At 41.4% G+C, this 18,887-nt stretch overlaps 1 protein-coding gene across 3 annotated transcripts in view; it reads right to left on the bottom strand.

Moving 5' to 3' along the window:
• The window catches only part of LOC141163788 (nicotinamide N-methyltransferase-like), a 35,655-nt gene extending 18,307 nt beyond the window's left edge, over positions 1–17,348 (bottom strand). Inside the window, exons 1-3 of one of the 3 annotated variants that reach the window (XM_073649178.1) lie at positions 17,223–17,348; positions 12,233–12,333; positions 2,552–2,728 (exon numbers count right to left, since the gene is read on the bottom strand). In XM_073649178.1, coding sequence (XP_073505279.1) covers positions 2,552–2,728; positions 12,233–12,333; positions 17,223–17,263 — 319 coding nt within the window. In that variant the 5' untranslated portion in view covers positions 17,264–17,348. Of the gene's footprint in view, positions 1–2,551; positions 2,729–10,706; positions 10,866–12,232; positions 12,334–17,222 lie in introns of those variants that run through there. The other 2 variants (XM_073649179.1, XM_073649180.1) reach the window with 2 other exon arrangements.
• Between the last annotated feature and the right edge of the window lie 1,539 nt (positions 17,349–18,887).

Raw genomic sequence — 18,887 nt, 5'->3', positions numbered from 1 at the left:
CAACCTGATGGAGGTCAGTATAGATGGACTAATAGAGAAAGTCCCACACACTGCTAGAAGGCCAAATATTTTTTCAGAGCTAGATGCAGAAAAAAATTATATTCAGTTTGCAACCTGATGGAGGTCAGTATAGATGGACTAATAGAGAAAGTCCCACACACTGCTAGAAGACCACATATTTTTTCAGAGGTAGATGCAGAAAAAAATATATTCAGTTTGCAACCAGATGGAGGTCTGTATAGATGGATTAATAGAACAAGTCCCACACACAGCTAGAAGCCCAATATTTTTTCAGAGGTAGATGCAGATAAAAATATATTCAGTTTGCAACCTGATGGAGGTCAGTATAGATGGACTAATACAACAAGTCCCACACACAGCTAGAAGCCCAATATTTTTTCAGAGGTAGATGCAGAAAAAAATATATTCAGTTTGCAACCTGATGGAGGTCTGTATAGATGGATTAATAGAACAAGTCCCACACACAGCTAGAAGCCCAATATTTTTTCAGAGGTAGATGCAGAAAAAAATATATTCAGTTTGCAACCTGATGGAGGTCAGTATAGATGGACTAATACAACAAGCCCCACACACAGCTAGAAGCCCAATATTTTTTCAGAGGTAGATGCAGAAAAAAATATATTCAGTTTGCAACCTGATGGAGGTCTGTATAGATGGATTAATAGAACAAGTCCCACACACAGCTAGAAGCCCAATATTTTTTCAGAGGTAGATGCAGAAAAAAATATATTGAGTTTGCAACCTGATGGAGGTCAGTATAGACTAATACAACAAGTCCCACACACAGCTAGAAGCCCAATATTTTTTCAGAGCTAGATGCAGAAAAAAATTATATTGAATTTGCAACCTGATGGAGGTTAGTATAGATGGACTAATAGAATGATGCTATGCCCAAAAGATTTTACTTCACTAGGTGCAGTAAAAAAATTGGTATTCTATACACAGGTGGTATATCTTGCAACACAGATAGGCTACTCCACTGACTAACACACTCTGCAATAGGCCAAAAAGGATTAGCTTTGCTAGATTCAGCCAAATGCTGTGAAAAAAACTTGCACAGCACTGGCATAGACCTGCCTGGCAAAAACTGATAGGAACTGATGTAACCTAGTCCTGAAAAGGACTGCAATTACAATTAGTCTTTACTCCCACAATCTATCTATTTAAGAGCACAGACCTGCCTGATAAAAGTCGTAGGAAATGCTGTAACCTAGTCCTTAAAAGGACTGCAATCACAACTATTCCCTACTCCCAAGCTATCTGTAGATTTGTGCGAAAATTGGCTTGAAATTAACAAGGTATAGCGCACACAGCAACAGCGGTGCCGTCTAACACGCAGCTGCAGCAGTGAGAAAATGGTGGCGACGGGGAAAATGGCTTGGTCTTATAGGGCAAGGACATGTGACATACACTGCCAATGACACATGCCCTTGCTTGTGTGAAAAAAAGCACTTCGCTCCGTGTGTGCGCTGCTGATAGGCTGACAGATTGCACCTCCCCACTGTAAATGCGGGAAAGAGAAAAAAAAATGGAGATCTTCATTGTTCCTGCAGAGATCCATCCCCTGCCCCTCCCCCCACCCCGCTGTACACTCAAACTGCGTATTAACATTAATTTTCATCATTACTGAGAAAAAATCCAGTTATGATTTTGTTGCACGAACAGTTATCGAACATAACCTCGAACAGCCAAATTTTTCTCAAATTGTTCGTGTTCGCCGAACGGCTCGAACACCGCCCAAAACAGCTCGAATTTGAGATTGGCGAACAGTTCGAGTAGAACAACGCTCATCTCTAATGAGGACTCTTGTCAAGTGTGTCTGGTCAGCAAGTTAAACAACCTACGTGTCTATGCCTCAGGTCAATACCCCTGTGTGCCTGAGAGAAGCTGCAGCACATGGTCTATGGTGGCCCTTAGTAATGGTTCCCCCTGGATTCCAAAGAATTCATGTAACCTGTCTCGCACCTATCTGAACCAGCGGCGTGTGTGTAACAGCTTTGATCTGGTCATATACTCTATCTCCTGAGAGATCATCAGTAAAAGACAGATAAAAAGCGTTACAAAATAACCGTACTGGCAACTTGTCATAGCAAAATCCGTTAACAGGAGCTAGTCTGTTACCAGCATAATTTATGTTATGACGCAGCATTATGTTATGTTAATTACGCAGTTAGAACTGTGTTTCATCTGGTGTTATCTAATGCCTTACTCCTTACCTTGGGACCATGGTAAAAGGACATCATAGACAAAGCCCATGATCCCCTCTAAGAGCAAAAGCAGAGTCACTAACAAAGAGGGTCCTTGGCTCCAGTGGACCCAATTTGTTCAGTATTACTTTTGAACGGCCCCATGAAATCATGTAATCAGATGTGACCCTCCTCCATGGTCATCCATATATACACGAGCATGAAAAGATTACGGCTTACCACCTTTATATTCCTATTGCTGATCACTGGAGGTCTATGAAGCTGGATGTCCTATGATTTTAAGAAATAAAACATTTATACCAGAGACAGTTTATGACACATACCTGAGCTAAATACTTTATAGAAACACCTGAGCATGTTTATTGTCGACTCCTTAAAAAATGAATACGGAGCATGTTGGGAGAAGTAGTCCTGCAGCAACATCCTAACGTTGGCCTCATGACTAGGGTAGTGCAGTTTCAAGCAGGGATCCATTGAGTCTTTTTTCCTTTGTAGATTTCCTAAAACAAAAGGATTTTGCTAATTTGCATTTGATTAATATTCCAGTTACATATTAATTATTATGTGGGATTTAAATTCTACCTGTCGTTTCAGATGAGGATAACACTATTTCTGGCTATTATATAAGTTGTGTTTTCTATTTGTTACCAGTTTTTCCCCTCGTCTTTCTTCTTGTTGTATTTTTAGTTGTGTATATAATGTCCCCCATACTCAGCACACACAGACATGAGGGATTTTTCCTCTCCTGTTTCTATGTAACACATGTTCAGAAGCAGCAGCAGCAGCATGGAGAACGTTATACATGAGTACTGAGCATTGTGCATGTTTTACAATGGCCCTCACAGTCTCCTGATCTGAACATCATTGAAAATCTGTGGCCAGACCTGAAAATAGCAGTGCATGCAAGACGACCCAGGAATCTCACAGAACTGGAAGAATTTTCCAAGGAAGAATGGATGAAAATCCCTCAAACAAGAATTGAAAGACTCTTGTCTGGCTGCAAAATGTGTTTATAAGCTGTGATACTTGCAAAAGGGGGCGCTACTAGGGACTAATGATGGAGGCTTTTGCATCGGCCCATTTTCCTTTTTGCAATTTTTAAAATGTAAAAGATGAAAATATTTTTTTTTGCCTAAAATACAAAGGAAATGTGTCATCTTTAACTTTAGGCCTTTAGCAATCATTTCATCTTCAACTTGTTTAACTGATGACAATAACGGTAATTTTGACCAGGGGTGCCCAAACTTTTACATGCCACTGTAGCTGTGAATACAGCACTGTGGTTAGAGAAAACACTTAGCAAAGGCCTTTGTCTCCCTTGCTCTCTCACTCCCAACCCTCTCCACAGACTTCTTAATTCAGATGTAATCTGATCTCTCAGTGAACTAGCAGACCACCATGTTTTCATATGTCTATTTATTTAAGCTGTTTTTCAGAGTGAATTTTGAGTTTATTAGACAGGGGAGAGAAGAGGTAGTGGCTCATAAGTGGAGAAAGGAGCATATTTATCTATATCTCTTACATTTGTATTATTGAGTTATGCTAAGTTTTGTATAGTGTCAGTGATCATTTAAGATAAAATTGCAGATATAGCAGAGATGGGATTCCTATTTGGCATATCTCATTAGATAACACTGTTTGTCATCTATGACTTTTGATAAGACTACAGTCACTATATATATATATACAGTGCTGGCCAAAAGTATTGGCACCCCTGCAACTCTGTCAGATAATACTCAGTTTCTTCCTGAAAATGATTGCAATCACAAATTCTTTGGTATTATTCTCTTCATTTAATTTGTCTTCAATGAAAAAAACACAAAAAGAATTGTCCTAAAGCCAAATTGGATATAATTCCACACCAAACCTAAAAGAGGGGGTGGACAAAAGTATTGGCACTGTTTGAAAAATCATGTGATGCTTCTCTAATTCATGTAATTAACAGCACCTGTAACTTACCTGTGGCACCTAACAGGTGCTGGCAATAACTAAATCACACTTGCAGCCAGTTAACATGGATTAAAGTTGACTCAACCTCTGTCCTGTGTCCTTGTGTGTACCACATTGAGCATGGAGAAAAGAAAGAAGACCAAAGAACTGTCTGAGGACTTGAGAAACCAAATTGTGAGGAAGCATGAGCAATCTCAAGGCTACAAGTCCATCTCCAAAGACCTGAATGTTCCTGTGTCTTCCGTGCGCAGTGTCATCAAGAAGTTTAAAGCCCATGGCACTGTGGCTAACCTCCCTAGATGTAGACGGAAAAGAAAAATTGACGAGAGATTTCAACGCAAGATTGTGTGGATGGTGGATAAAGAACCTCGACTAACATCCAAACAAGTTCAAGCTGCCCTGCACTCCGAGGATACAACAGTGTCAACTCGTACTATCCGTCGGCGTCTGAATGAAAAGGGACTGTATGGTAGGATACCCAGGATGACCCCACTTCTTACCCCGAGACATAAAAAAGCCAGGCTGGAGTTTGCCAAAACTTACCTGAGAAAGCCTAAAACGTTTTGGAAGAATTTTCTCTGGTCAGATGAGACAAAAGTAGAGCTTTTTGGGAAAAAGCATCAACATAGAGTGTACAGGAAAAAAAAAGAGGCATTCAAAGAAAAGAACACGGTCCCTACAGTCAAACATGGCGGAGGTTCCCTGATGTTTTGGGGTTGCTTTGCTGCCTCTGGCACTGGACTGCTTGACCGTGTGCATGGCATTATGAAGTCTGAAGACTACCAACAAATTTTGCAGCATAATGTAGGGCCCAGTGTGAGAAAGCTGGGTCTCCCTCAGAAGTCATGGGTCTTCCAGCAGGACAATGACCCAAACACACTTCCAAAAGCACTATAAAATGGTTTTAGAGAAAGCACTGGAGACTTCTAAGGTGGCCAGCAATGAGTCCAGACCTGAATCCCATAGAACACCTGTGGAGAGATCTCAAAATGGCAGTTTGGAGAAGGCACCCTTCAAATAACTGGGACCTGGAGCAGTTTGCCAAAGAAGAATGGTCTTCAATTCCAGCAGAGCATTGTAAGAAACTCATTGATGGTTACCGGAAGCGGTTGTTCGCAGTTATTTTCGCTAAAGGTTGTGCAACCAAGTATTAGGCTGAGGGTGCCAATACTTTTGTCTGGCCCTTTTTTGGAGTTTTGTGTGAAATGATCAATGATTTGATTTTTGCTTCATTCTCTTTTGTGTTTTTTCCTTGCAAGCAAATTAAATGAAGATAATAATACCAAAGAATTTGTGATTGCAATCATTTTCAGGAAGAAACTGAGCATTATCTGACAGAATTGCAGGGGTGCCAATACTTTTGGCCAGCACTGTATATATATATATATATATATATATATATATATCTCGATTCGGTCACCCCCCCTGACACATACCAAAGCTCGCACAATCAACAGACAACCCTGGCACACCAGCCTAACTAAAGAATTGCGACGGGCCTCCAGGGTTGCTGAGCGTAGATGGAAAAGGTCCCACTCCCATGAGCACTTCATCGCATTCAAACAGACCCTCACTACCTTCAAGTCACACTCACTGCAGCAAAACAAACATACTTCTCATCTCTCATTTTCTCCCTGTCTCACAACCCCAAACAACTATTCAACACCTTCAATTCTCTCCTCCGTCCCCCAGTGCCTCCTTCCTCTCCTCTTATTTCAGCCGAAGACTTTGCCTCATTCTTCAAACAGAAGATTGACACCATCAGACAAAGCTTTTGCCTAAAGTCCCCACAGCCCCTCCTCACACCTACTCCACCCTCTTCCTCCAAAACCACCTTCTCCACCATTTCTGAAGATCAACTTTCCTCTTTACTCTCCAAATCACACCTCACCACCTGCAAACTTGACCCAATCCCATCCCACCTCATCCCAAACCTTACCACTATCTTCATCCCAGCCCTAGCCCACCTCTTCAACCTGTCAGTAACAACTGGTGTCTTCCCCTCATGCTTCAAACATGCCTCAATCACACCCATCCTCAAAAAGCCCTCCCTTGACCCATCCTCTCTGACTAGCTATCGCCCCAAATTACTTCTCCCCTATTCCTCCAAACTACTGGAACAACATGTCCATTCTGAGCTGTCCTCCCACCTCTCCTCCTGCTCCCTCTTCGACCGCCTACAATCTGGTTTCCGACCGCACCATTCTACTGAGACTGCCCTGACCAAAGTTACCAACAACCTACTAGCCGCCAAATCTAAGCGACACCATTCTGCCCTCCTCCTCCTAGACCTGTCATCTGTCTTCGACACAGTGGACCATTCCCTCTTACTACAGACTCTCTCATCTCTCGGCATCACAGACTTGGCCCTATCCTGGATCTTCTCATATCTAACAGACAAGACATTCAGTGTCTCTCACTCACAGACCACCTCCTCATCTCACTCCCTATCTGTCGGTGTCCCCCAAGGTTCAGTTCTAGGACCCCTGCTCTTCTCCATCTACACCTTAGGCCTGGGACAGCTCATAGAGTCCCATGGCTTTCATTATCACCTCTATGCTGACGACACACAGATCTACCTCTCTGGACCTGATATCACCTCTTTACTAACCAAAATCCCACAATGTCTGTCCGCTATTTCATCCTTCTTCTCTGCTAGATTTCTAAAACTTAACATGGACAAAACAGAGTTCATCATCTTTCCGTCGTCTCATTCAACCCCCCCAACTGACCTATCCATCATAGTCAATGGCTGCCCACTCTCCCCAGTCCATCAAGCTCACTGCCATGGGGTAACCCTGGACTCTGAACTCTCCTTCAAACCACACATCCAAGCCCTTTCCACTTCCTGCCGACTCCAACTCAAAAATATCTCCCGGATCCGCACATTCCTCAACAATGAATCTGCAAAAACACTAGTGCATGCCCTCATCATCTCCCGCCTTGACTACTGCAACCTCCTGCTCTGTGGCCTCCCTTCCAACACTCTTGCACCCCTCCAATCCATCCTAAACTCTGCTGCCCGACTAATCCTCCTGTCCCCCCGCTATTCCCCGGCCTCTCCTCTCTGTCAATCTCTTCACTGGCTCCCCATTGCCCAGAGACTCCAGTTCAAAATCCTAACCATGGCATACAAAGCCATCCACAATCTGTCTCCTCCATATATCTCTGACCTAGTCTCCCGCTACATACCCGCACGCAACCTCCGATCCTCACAAGATCTTCTTCTCTACTCCCCTCTAATCTCCTCCTCTCACAATCGCATAGATTTCTCCCGTGCTTCCCCTCTTCTCTGGAACTCTCTACCCCAACACATCAGACTCTCGTCGACTGTGGAAACCTTCAAAAAGAGCCTGAAGACCCACCTCTTCCGACAAGCCTACAACCTGCAGTAACCAACGCTACACCACACCGCTGCACGACCAGCTCTACCCTCACCTACTGTATCCTCACCCATCCCTTGTAGATTGTGAGCCCTCACAGGCAGGGTCCTCGTTCCTCCTGTACCAGTCGCTGTCACATTGTGTTCAAGATTATTGTAATTGTTCTTGTATGTATACCCCTTTTTCACATGTAAAGTGCCATGGAATAAATGGCGCTATAATAATAAATAATAATATATAAATATACAGTGCATTGTGAAAGTATTTGGCCCCCTTGAACTTTTCTACCTTTTGCCGCATTTCTGGCTTCAAACATAAAGATATAAAATTCAATTTTTGGGGTGAAGAATCAACAACAAGTGGGACACAATCGTGAAGTGGAACGAAATTTATTGGATATTTTAAACTTTCTTAACAAATTAAAAACTGAAAAGTGGGGCGTGCAATATTATTCGGCCCCTTTACTTTCAGTGCAGCAAAATCACTCCAGAAGGAAAAATTTTGAAACAAGGCCAAGAAAGGAAAAATTTTGCCCGGGTATGTAAACTTTTGAGCACAACTGTATGTTTGTATATATATATATATATATATATATATATATACAGTGGTGGCCAAAAGTATTGGCACCCCTGCAATTCTGTCAGATAATACTCAGTTTCTTCCTGAAGATGACTGCTTTGCACACTCTTGGCATTCTCTTGATGAGCTTCAAGAGGTAGTCACCGGAAATAGTTTTCACTTAATAAGTGGGATTTCTTGCCTTATAAATGGGGTTGAGACCATCAGTTGTGTTGTGCCGAAGTCTGGTGGATACACAGCTAACAGTCCTACTGAATAGACTGTTAGAATTGGTATTATGGCAAGTAAAAAGCAGCTAAGTAAAGAAAAACGAGTGGCCATCATTACTTTAAGAAATGAAGGTCAGTCAGTCCGAAAAATTGGGAAACTTTGAAAGTGTCCCCAAGTGCAGTTGCAAAAACCATCAAGCGCTACAAAGAAACTTTCTCACATGAGGACCGCCCCAGGAAAGGAAGACCAAGAGTCACCTCTGCTTCTGAGGATAAGTTTATCCGAGTCACCAGCCTCAGAAATCGCAGGTTAACAGCAGCTCAGATTAGAGACCGAGTCAATGCCACACAGAGTTCTAGCAGCAGACACATCTCTTAAACAACTGTTAAGAGGAGACTTTGTGCAGCAGGCCTTCATGGTAAAATAGCTGCTAGGAAACCACTGCTAAAGACAGGCAACAAGCAGAAGAGACTTGTTTGGGCTAAATAACACAAGGAATGGACATTAGACCAGTGGAAATCTGTGCTTTGGTCTGATGAGTCCTAATTTGAGATCTTTGGTTCCAACCACTGTGTCTTTGTGAGGCAGAAAAGGTGAACAGATGGACTCTACATGCCTGGTTCCCACCATGAAGCATGGAGGAGGAGGTGTGATGGTGTGGGGGTGCTTTGCTGGTTACTCTGTTGGGGATTTATTCAAAATTGAAGGCATACTGAACCAGCATGGCTACCACAGCATCTTGCAGCGGCATGCTATTCCATCCGGTTTGCGTTTAGTTGGACCATCATTTATTTTTCAACAGGAGAATGACCCCAAGGGCTATTTGACCAAGAAGGAGAGTGATGGGGTGCTACACCAGATGACCTGGCCTCCACAGTCACCAGACCTGAACCCAATCGAGATGGTTTGGGGTGAGCTGGACCGCAGAGTGAAGGCAAAAGGGCCAACAAGTGCTAAGCATCTCTGGGAACTCCTTCAAGATTGTTGAAAGACCATTTCCGGTGGCTACCTCTTGAAGCTCATCAAGAGAATACCAAGAGTGTACAAAGCTGTCATCAAAGCAAAAGGTGGCTACTTTGAAGAACCTAGAATATAAGACATATTTTCAGTTGCTTCACACTTTTTTGTTAAGTATATAATTCCACATGTGTTAATTCATAGTTTTGATGCCTTCAGTGTGAATGTACAATTTTTATAGTCATGAAAATACAGAAAAATCTTTAAATGAGAAGGTGTGTCCAAACTTTTGGTCTGTACTGTATATGTATATATATATATATATATATATTTACTGTATATTATATATAAGAGTTCGGAGCTACATCATTATTTTACACCTACCACTGAGCTCTCATAACAGGCTCATGCTTTGTCGCTTTTCCTCTTGTGCTGTGTACATTGGGGGAGAATCATCCCATTACCATCAGCAAGGATTACAGTAAATGGGAGCGCTGAAGGTTTGGCAATTAGCGGTGTACACAGCTCATCTCCCTCTTCCATGCTCACTCCACTCCACAAACAAATCCATTAGACAGGCACAGACATCAGCCCTTAATGCAATCCAGCAATTCTTAGCTGATTTTAAATCTGCACTATGTTATAATGAGGTTGAACTTGACTAGACGTATATGTTTTTTTTTATTTTAAAAGTGTATCAAGTTTTCCTCAATCATCTGTGTTGCATTCTCAAATGTATCCACTAGATGTCAGTATAACTACAAAAGAACAAGCAAGACTAAGCCCAGAAATCGCAGAACAGACAATTAAAAAAAATCAGCTGTTACCTGCTCTTTACAGTCTGATTGGGCTTTTATCAGTCATATTTCAAGGCTTGTTAAAGAGTCGATAATGACTTGTAGGATTGCTATTCCCAATAGGTGGCACTAGGGTTCAAGTCCTCTTCCTCTTTGAAGAGACAATTTGCATATTTAATTTCCCAGAGGAGCATCCATGGCATATGTCTCCTCATATTGGCGCGCCAGACCTGGCATGTCACTCTCCACAAGGAGAAACCTTACCCCTTAGAAACCAAACCTTCCATAATGTATATAAGATAACTATCATTGTGATGGAGATTTGCACTACCCATCATTATGGCAGACAACTAAATGCACTCCCCCTATTTTATCCAACTTTTAGTATATAATTAGATACATTGATGTATTAACAAAAGATCAATGTGCTAAACTTTTACTTAAGATAAAATGCACAAGTATAAATTCCTCCAAAAGATGCTGTTTTAACTTCCTCAAGGCAGAGGCTGCAGAACCAGAAATATCATATGTAACACTAATTATTCCTGAATAATATAAATAGGAATATAACCAGACAGTCATTAATAAATAGTTATCCATACCGGAGCGGTTGTCACAAAGCCAGAGCTTAGAAGACGGCTGCAGGTAAATCTTGCCGGACAAACAATATGGCAACTGAGTCCTTCCAGGAGACTTTATGATTAAAAGACGATATGAGGGTGATGCTATAACTAGTGGCATGTCATTAAACAAAGGGCGTAAGTAGTGTGACAGCACAATGGTATGCAGAAGACATGACACCGCCTGCCCAGCACCCTATGACATCACTACTGTGAATGCATGGCATGTAATTTGGAAATACCTTGTGCCAGCAAAGCAGAACTTATTATATAACCTTTTTTTTTATAAGCTAATCTATTTTTAATCCTAATAAAGCACATTTCTGAAGTTAATTTGGAATGGATCCTAGTCCCAAATCAGGACACTGTTCCTTCTGTATTTCCCAAAGTGACTTAAAGAGGATCTGTCATTTGCTAAAAATTGAGTACTCTGTAAAAATCCCTGAGGTCCCCTGATTCTGCCACTTTTTTCTGTTTTGTGTTGCATCACTCTGTCGCAGAGATAATAACATGTTGCTTTTGGAGCGCATTATGTGAAATCTCTGTTTATAGTGCAAGTGGACATTTTGTTCAGAATCTACTCTGAGGACTTGTGCTTTCACCCCAGATGCCGTCAATCACAGCTCGGCAGCTGATTTAGTAGTCTAGCAAACTTAGATGCTGCCAAGTTTGGCAGTGTCTATGAGGGAGAGGTAAATGTGACGAAGACTTTGAAGAAACGCCCAGTTGCATCAGAAGCAGAGATTTCACAAAGTGCGCCCCCAAACCAACAAATGTGAATTTCTCTGCAAATGGAATGAGACAGCACAAAATGGAAAAGAGATACAGAATCAGGGGAGCTCAGGGATTTTAACAATGTGTGACAAGACCGCTTTGAGCAATGGTAGTTTCTAGGCTACAACGAAAAATTTATACTAAGACAACTCAACCACACCACTTAACTTCATTTATCAACTCTCCCAAAAGGTTTGAGAGACCCTAGAAAGGGAAGAAATTTTTTGACTCCTTGAAGAGCCGGAAAATCTCCTAGGTGTCCAACATAGAGTTGCATTAAAAATTATTCACCGCTCCCACCTTATAAATTGGTTTATGGCAAATATCAAAAATTTGGGCTAAATTTCTCAAATACACCAAGTCAAACAAGAACAATGTAAATAGTCTCAACTCAACTAATATAACGAGAGGTTTTTCCGAATTCTTTGACAAAATGCTTATTGTAGTAGCTACTGCAGTCTCAGAATTATTCACCCCTTAAATAAAAACCATCATAAGAGGACATATTTGTCTTTAGCACCTGATGTTTTAATCCAGGACTTTATTAGTTTCCTCTGCTGTGCTTGGAATAAAACACATCAAATATCTAGACTCGTGAGGAACATCTAACAGAATAATGACCCCAAGCAAAACTCAAAGTCCAGCAAAGCTCAGATGAAGAACAAAGAAAATAAAAGCACTACATGTGTGAATTAATACTGCCAGGTGTGTATCAATGAGCGAGTGCTGCTCACCTATTTTGGCTGTGCTGGACAGGCACAACACTGAAAGGAGCAAGAGTAATCCACCATAGGCTGCTGCACCGACTGTCGATTCTGGACAGGTGGAGACGGAACTGAGAAGATAAGATGTTTAGAAGAAAGATTGAGTATCGTCATGGATGTAGCAGAACAGAGTGGGAGGAAGAACAACTTTTAATGAACTACGCGTTTTGGAGACTGTCCGTCACCTTCATCAGTTACCGGGTGCCGGAAGATTATGGTGGCCATGCCCAAAGTTTGTAAATTTTGTTAATAAACCTAATTTGTAAAAGGGGTTGAATAATTTTAATTACAACTGCACGTTGGGCCCTCGGACACTCTGGAGCGTTGACAAATATGAGTGTTGGTGACGTGGTTGGCATAGGTTTTTCACTCTGGCCCCAAAGTTACTATAGTTTAAGTGGATTTAGAAAAATCAGAAAGGACAGAGTCCTGACTATGGGCCTGGAGGCCATTGCAAGTTTTTTTATAGGGATCTACCTTTCGATATGTTGTGGTCTTTTTAGTATTTAAAATAGATTTGCTTATTAAAGAAAAAGTTAGAGAAGGACTTCTGCTGTTCGTACGTAAGGCTTGTCCATTTTGTGTATTTCCATATTACCTAACTCACAGTGCTGATATTTATAGGGTGTTGGGCAGGCAGTGTCATGTCTTCCTCATACTATTATGCAGTCTGTCTGTTTACGCCCTGTGTTTGATTCCTTGCCAAATGACTTGTTATTTCCTATGGCATCTTCTGCGTCTTGTTTTGTAAGAAAGAAGGCTCTTGGAAGGACTCAGTTGCCATATTGTTTGTTCAGCAACATTTACTGTATCTTCTAAACTATGGCTTTGTGCAAGCTGCCCCGATATGGTTAGCTATGTATTACTGATTGTTTAATGATTATTAGTGATGAGCGAGCATGCTCGCCACTGCTCGGTACTCGCCCGAGCATCTCAGTACTCGAGATGCTCGGAGCTTGCCGAGTACTTTCGAGATGCTCGGGTCCCCGTCCTGCATGTTTGGCGCTATTTAGAGCACCAATCATGCAGGGATTGTCTGCCACTCACTGTAATGTCTGTTAGAACCCTCCTGTTAGTTTTTTCTATCTTGTGTTTTGCGGTCATGTGACCATCTGCCTTTATATTCCAGCTCCGCCCTTATGGCTGTGCTGGACTTCAGTGTTGTTTGACTGTTTTGCTAGCCTGGTACTTCGGTGCCTATCTCTGTCAGTTCGCTTGGTCCCCTGGGACCTCTAGTACTTTTTGTCAGTTTGTCTTTTTGTGTTCTGCAACAACTTCTGTTTAGGAGGTGTCCCATTTTTGTTCCAGTCCTTAGTTCTTTTAGGGACCCCTCCCTTAATTCTATAGGTCTTAGTTCAGACTAGCCGAGGACTAAGGTGGGTCTGTTCACTAGGAACAGGCAGCCCGCTACATCGTAGGGATTCAGCTTAGTCTTACTGTAGGGACAGCTTTCCCCTATCTTTCCTTAGTGCATGTTGCAGATCATAACAATGTCACAGCCATCGTGGTTGTGGCATTACAGTGATTGCCCAAATCGATGGGAACAGTGCTCACAGTGAAACATGAAAAGCCGGCAATTCATCAGCGGCATACATCGATACCAGACAATTTAGAACAGAAAGAATAGAGTATCACACATAGATTAGATAGAAACATGTCAGTCACATATATAATAAGTACAGTGACAGTGTTGGTTACTGTACTTGTATTTAGTGTTAAAATAAAGGATTTATTATAAAAAAAATTGGCGTATGGTTCCTCGTAATTTTAGTCTCTAGCGAAGGTTAAGCAGATGGCTGGGGCAGATGTTTGAAGCCTGGGAAGAGGGTAATAGGGTAATAGCCACAGAGCTTCCCAGGCTACTAATATCAGCCCCCAGCTGAATACCTAGCCTTTACTAGCTATTAAAATGGGGGACCCAAAAAAAATGACGTGGGGTCCCTCCTATTTTAATAACTAGCAAAGGCTAGGCAGACAGCTGGGGCTGATATTAATAGCCCAGGAAGGGTGCCTTGAATATTGGCCCCCTCCCAGGCTAGGAACACCAGGTTAGTAATGAAGAGGCGTCTATAAGACACCCTCATTACTAACCCCATAGTGAAAGTTAAAAAAAAACACAAACACCCAGAATAATGTCCTTTAATTGAAATAAAGACACAATTCTTTAATGTTCTAAATTAAACTCTACTTACCGCTTGCGCTCTGCAGTGTCTCTGAAGGATAACAAGCTGGATGGCAGCGTTCTGCTACCATCCAGCCTGCCATCTCAATGCCGTCCCAGCGTGGGAGAATTCTCCTGCTCAAGTGGTGACGTCATTTGCAAGCACCGCATGCACAGGAGAATTCTCCCACGCTGTCAGTGACATGAATGAGGTGAGCTGAGTTCATTGGACATGAACTTGGCTCATCTGGATGCCGTCACAGCCAGACACTGAGGAGCTTCACTGAGGAGCTTCTCGGTGTCTGCGGCATAGCAAGCTGGATGGCAGCGTTCTGCTGCGATCCAGCCTATCATGTCAATGTAGCAGAGCTGAAACCGTCCTGGGAACCATGGAAAGGTAAGGATGAGGTTGGTTTATTATTTTACTTTTATTGCAGGAGATCGTTGGCTTCAGCTTGAATGTGCATGACGGAAAGTAGAGTTTAATTTAGAACATTAAAGAATTGTGTCTTTATTTCAATTAAAGGACTTTATTCTGGGTGTTGGTGTTTTTTTTAACTTTCACTATGGGGTTAGTAATGGGGGTGTCTTATAGACGCCTCTCCATTACTAACCTGGGCTTGATGTCAGCTGGCATTGTAAGCTGACATCAACCCCAGCCCTATTACCCCACTGCCACCGCTACAGGGCAGTGAGAAGAGCGAGGCTAAGTGCCAGAATTGGCACATCCTATGGATGCGCCATTTCTGGGGTTGCTGACGGCTGGTGTTTCTAGCCTGGGAGGGGGCCAATATTCATGGCACCCTTCCTGGGCTATTAATATCAGCCCCAGCTGTCTGCCTAGCCTTTGCTAGCTATTAAAGTAGGGGGGACCCCATGTCATTTTATTTTGGGTCCCCCATTTTAATAGCTAGTAAAGGCTAGGTATTCAGCTTGGGGCTGATAGTAGTAGCCTGGGAATCTCCGTGGGTATTACCCCCTTCCCAGGCTTCAAACATCTGCCCCAGCCATCTGCTTAACCTCCGCTAGAGACTAAAATTACTGGGAACCCCACGCCAATTTTTTTTTAATAAATCCTTTATTTTAACACTAAATGACAAGTACAGTAACCATCACTGTCACTGTACTTATTGTATATGTGACTGACATGTTTCTATCTATCTAATCCATGTGTGATGCTTTATTCTTTCTGTTCTAAATTGTCTGGTACCGGTGTATGCCGCTGATGAATTGCCGGCCGGCTTTTTTAAAGAGACAAAAACACTATTATTTTTTTTAAATAAATCCTTTATTTTAACACTAAATAACAAGTACAGTAACCAATACTGTCACTGTACTTATTATATATGTGACTGACATGTTTCTATCTATCTAATCTATGTGTGATGCTCTATTCTTTCTGTTCTAAATTGTCAGGTACCGGTGTATGCCGCTGATGAATTGCCGGCCGCCTTTTTTAAAGAGACGGGTGCATGAAAATCGGAGGGCACTAGTGTGTTCCAACTGTACCTCTGTCAATTCTATCTCACGCAAACCACACAGGGGCCGGTTCATCATTGCTTTCGTGGCTTTTTTTGGCCAGTTTGGTGTGTTTTACACCATTTTTTTGTTTGTGACATATTCATCTTTTCATTTGCACCTTTATTATAGTACATTTTTTATGTGTTTGCTTTTTTTTTAGTTCGCCATTATGGGCAGAGTTTAGGATTTCCAAATGTTTTTGCTTGATTCATCATGTGCAACTTTTCAAAAAGTTGCAAACTTTTGCTCAAATGTGCTCCTGATACATCAATTTGTCCAATTTCGAACAAATGGAACATGAAGAGGCAGTCTGGTCTTCAGCTGACTTCTCACTTCCTTTTCATGTTCAATTCGAGAGGAGGTGGTGACAATGACGCCAGCGCTGATTGGACGCCGGGCACCACGTGTCATTCCACCGCATCAGAGCTGCGGGACTGTGAGTGCTGACACCACTGGAACGGAGCCGGCACGGGAGGTGAGTATAGGTTTTTTTATTTTATTGGGGGAAAACATTTGGTTCAAGAAGGGTTTATCCTTATCGTGGACTTTCTACTGCAGTAATGCAGTTCCAATTTCATATATTCAATGTTTTCATATTATAGTGTTATAAATAAAATACACCATTTTTGTCTGTGCGCAAAATTCTCGAACCGTATGCGCAATTTTGAAGGATTTGGCAAGACGGCAACAAATACCACAAAACTAAAAAGAAAAGTTACACAAAAAAAAACACAATTTATAAATTGAAGCTACAATCTTACGAAAACGATCTTTATATGTTTTAACATCTACTAACTTACATAGCACGGATACTCCGTCTTTTCCTTCCTCCCTTTACACCCTTTATTTGTGTCATGTGCACTTCAAAAATATCTCCCGAATCTGCCCTATTATTTTATCAGATTTATTCCTTACATCCACATTAGTGATCCTATTAGTTGGTAGGCTGTCTCCTGTATTCTTTTATACACTGCTTCGTAGCCCCCAATCTGTCTTACCTTGAGATTCACATTTAGCTCTGAGAGATCGTTGTGAATCACATCCTGAACCCATTGAATAATGACATCCAGATCCCATTTCCCTCCCCATCCCACAGTAGTGATACAGAGAATGCCCACTATCAGTATAATGACAGCCATTGCTTCCCCGCAGAAATCACACTGTGGCCATTTAGCTAAATATAAAGGTTTTCACCATCTCCCCATTCAGAATTTTTAGACTAAACGCGCCTATCATACGATCACATCCGAGGTCAAGCACCCTCCATCCCATCCTTACCATACTTCTTTTATATGTCCATTCCCAAGGAATATGGACATCCTGATCGGGTTTTCTGTGTGAAGCCATCACCAATGAAAACAATCTGGAGACCTGCTCTTCATAGATGTTTGCCAGACTTGGTGCTATTGCAGCCACAAGCCACAAAACAAAATACCCCGAGCCACAATTTGGGGACGCCCCCACTCTACATTATTTACACCTTTTGTTTGAAAACCATATTATTACCTATGGCTATGTTCCTCATCTTGACATCTGATTTGCTAGAAGCCAGCTAGGAAGATTAAGTTGCCAATGTTTGTTTTTCTTGCAAGACTCATCTGCAGCTGTCTTCTAATGATTGATTGTCTATTTGATTAAATTCATTTTCTTTAATTCAGAAATTATTTGCTTAATGCAAGTTTTTTCAGGTTCTGCTCTTCAGCCTCAGGGCAGAGTTGATATTAGGAGATATTTGTACCTGCGGGTTTTCATCTCACATATAAAGCATATATTTATACAGAATGTATAGTACATGTTGTTATTTCTTGTTTCCCATTTTTTTGCATTTAGATACTCATTCCTCTCATGGTGAAAATGGTCATGGTATTCAGATGGACCAGGCGGGAGTCTGATCAGAAGCAAAACAGCAATAGTATACTAATGATAAACTTATAAAGGTCTGAACACAGTTATAAGACTTATTTATTTATATAAGGAGATGGGATTCTTACTTTTTGATGACTTTTTATGAGTAATGGATGACAAAGTGTGTGCCACGCTGTTCACTCTTCACAGCATTCAAGTTCCCAGTTGGCTCACAATTCTCTCAGAACAAGATCCCCACAAGATGGGGTTGGCCATATCCAACCACGTGCGTAGTCAGGATATGACACAAAAACGTCGACAAGCACAAACGCATCTGTCTAAGTACTCTCTACTGATTTGATGTCATCTTATGTCTCTGAAAAAGTTTTTAATACTTTCATTAATATGTTTTCTATTTTTATGGAGATTTTTTCCACGCTGGATTATCCTTGTCTTTTGAACAATTCTTTTGTGGTACTGAAAAAAAACATAAAAACATGGTCTGGTCTGTGGGATTCATTACTTTATGGTTATGTTATGAAATCTGTAATTATATTTGATGTCTGAATTAATTTACGAGGTCTTTTCTGTGGTTTTAAATAATTTACAGTGTTTGTAAAAAAATTTAAAGAGTTATTCTGGCACTACTTCTGCATCAGAAGTGAGTGGTGCTAAAAATATTAAAACCCCAGAATAGGAGGAAAATAAAGATTAGTACATGTGTCCAATACCAACCGATCACTCATGTATCTCACCAGGTGTGTTGGGTCAAAATTCACCATTCACGTCTGATACGGAAGTGAGCAGTGCTAAACAACTCCTTTTAACTTTGGGTAGGGGGTCCTAATTTAGTTAGCTGGTCTGAGGTCTGAAGTAATTTTTAGGTTTTTTTTGCCTATAACTAGAAGTCTTTTTTGACATCTCTTTTATTTTGGGAGTTTTGTTGGGGCATACATTTCGAGATTTCATCTGATGACTGATTTGAGTCTTTGAGTCTATTCTTTGAATACAGCTTTGAGTTCTAAGTTTATTTTATTGTCTGTTCTGGGGTTTAATGTCTTCCATGACTCCATTCTGTATTTTTGATTTACGTGTCTC

Source organism: Phyllobates terribilis, unplaced genomic scaffold (genome assembly GCF_046119375.1).
Source record: "Phyllobates terribilis strain yellow unplaced genomic scaffold, ASM4611937v1 Scaffold_1__5_contigs__length_1240528914, whole genome shotgun sequence".
Classification (NCBI taxonomy): Eukaryota; Metazoa; Chordata; class Amphibia; order Anura; family Dendrobatidae; genus Phyllobates; species Phyllobates terribilis.
Note: the sequence above shows the minus strand (reverse complement) of the source record. Positions and strands in the feature narration are given on the sequence as shown.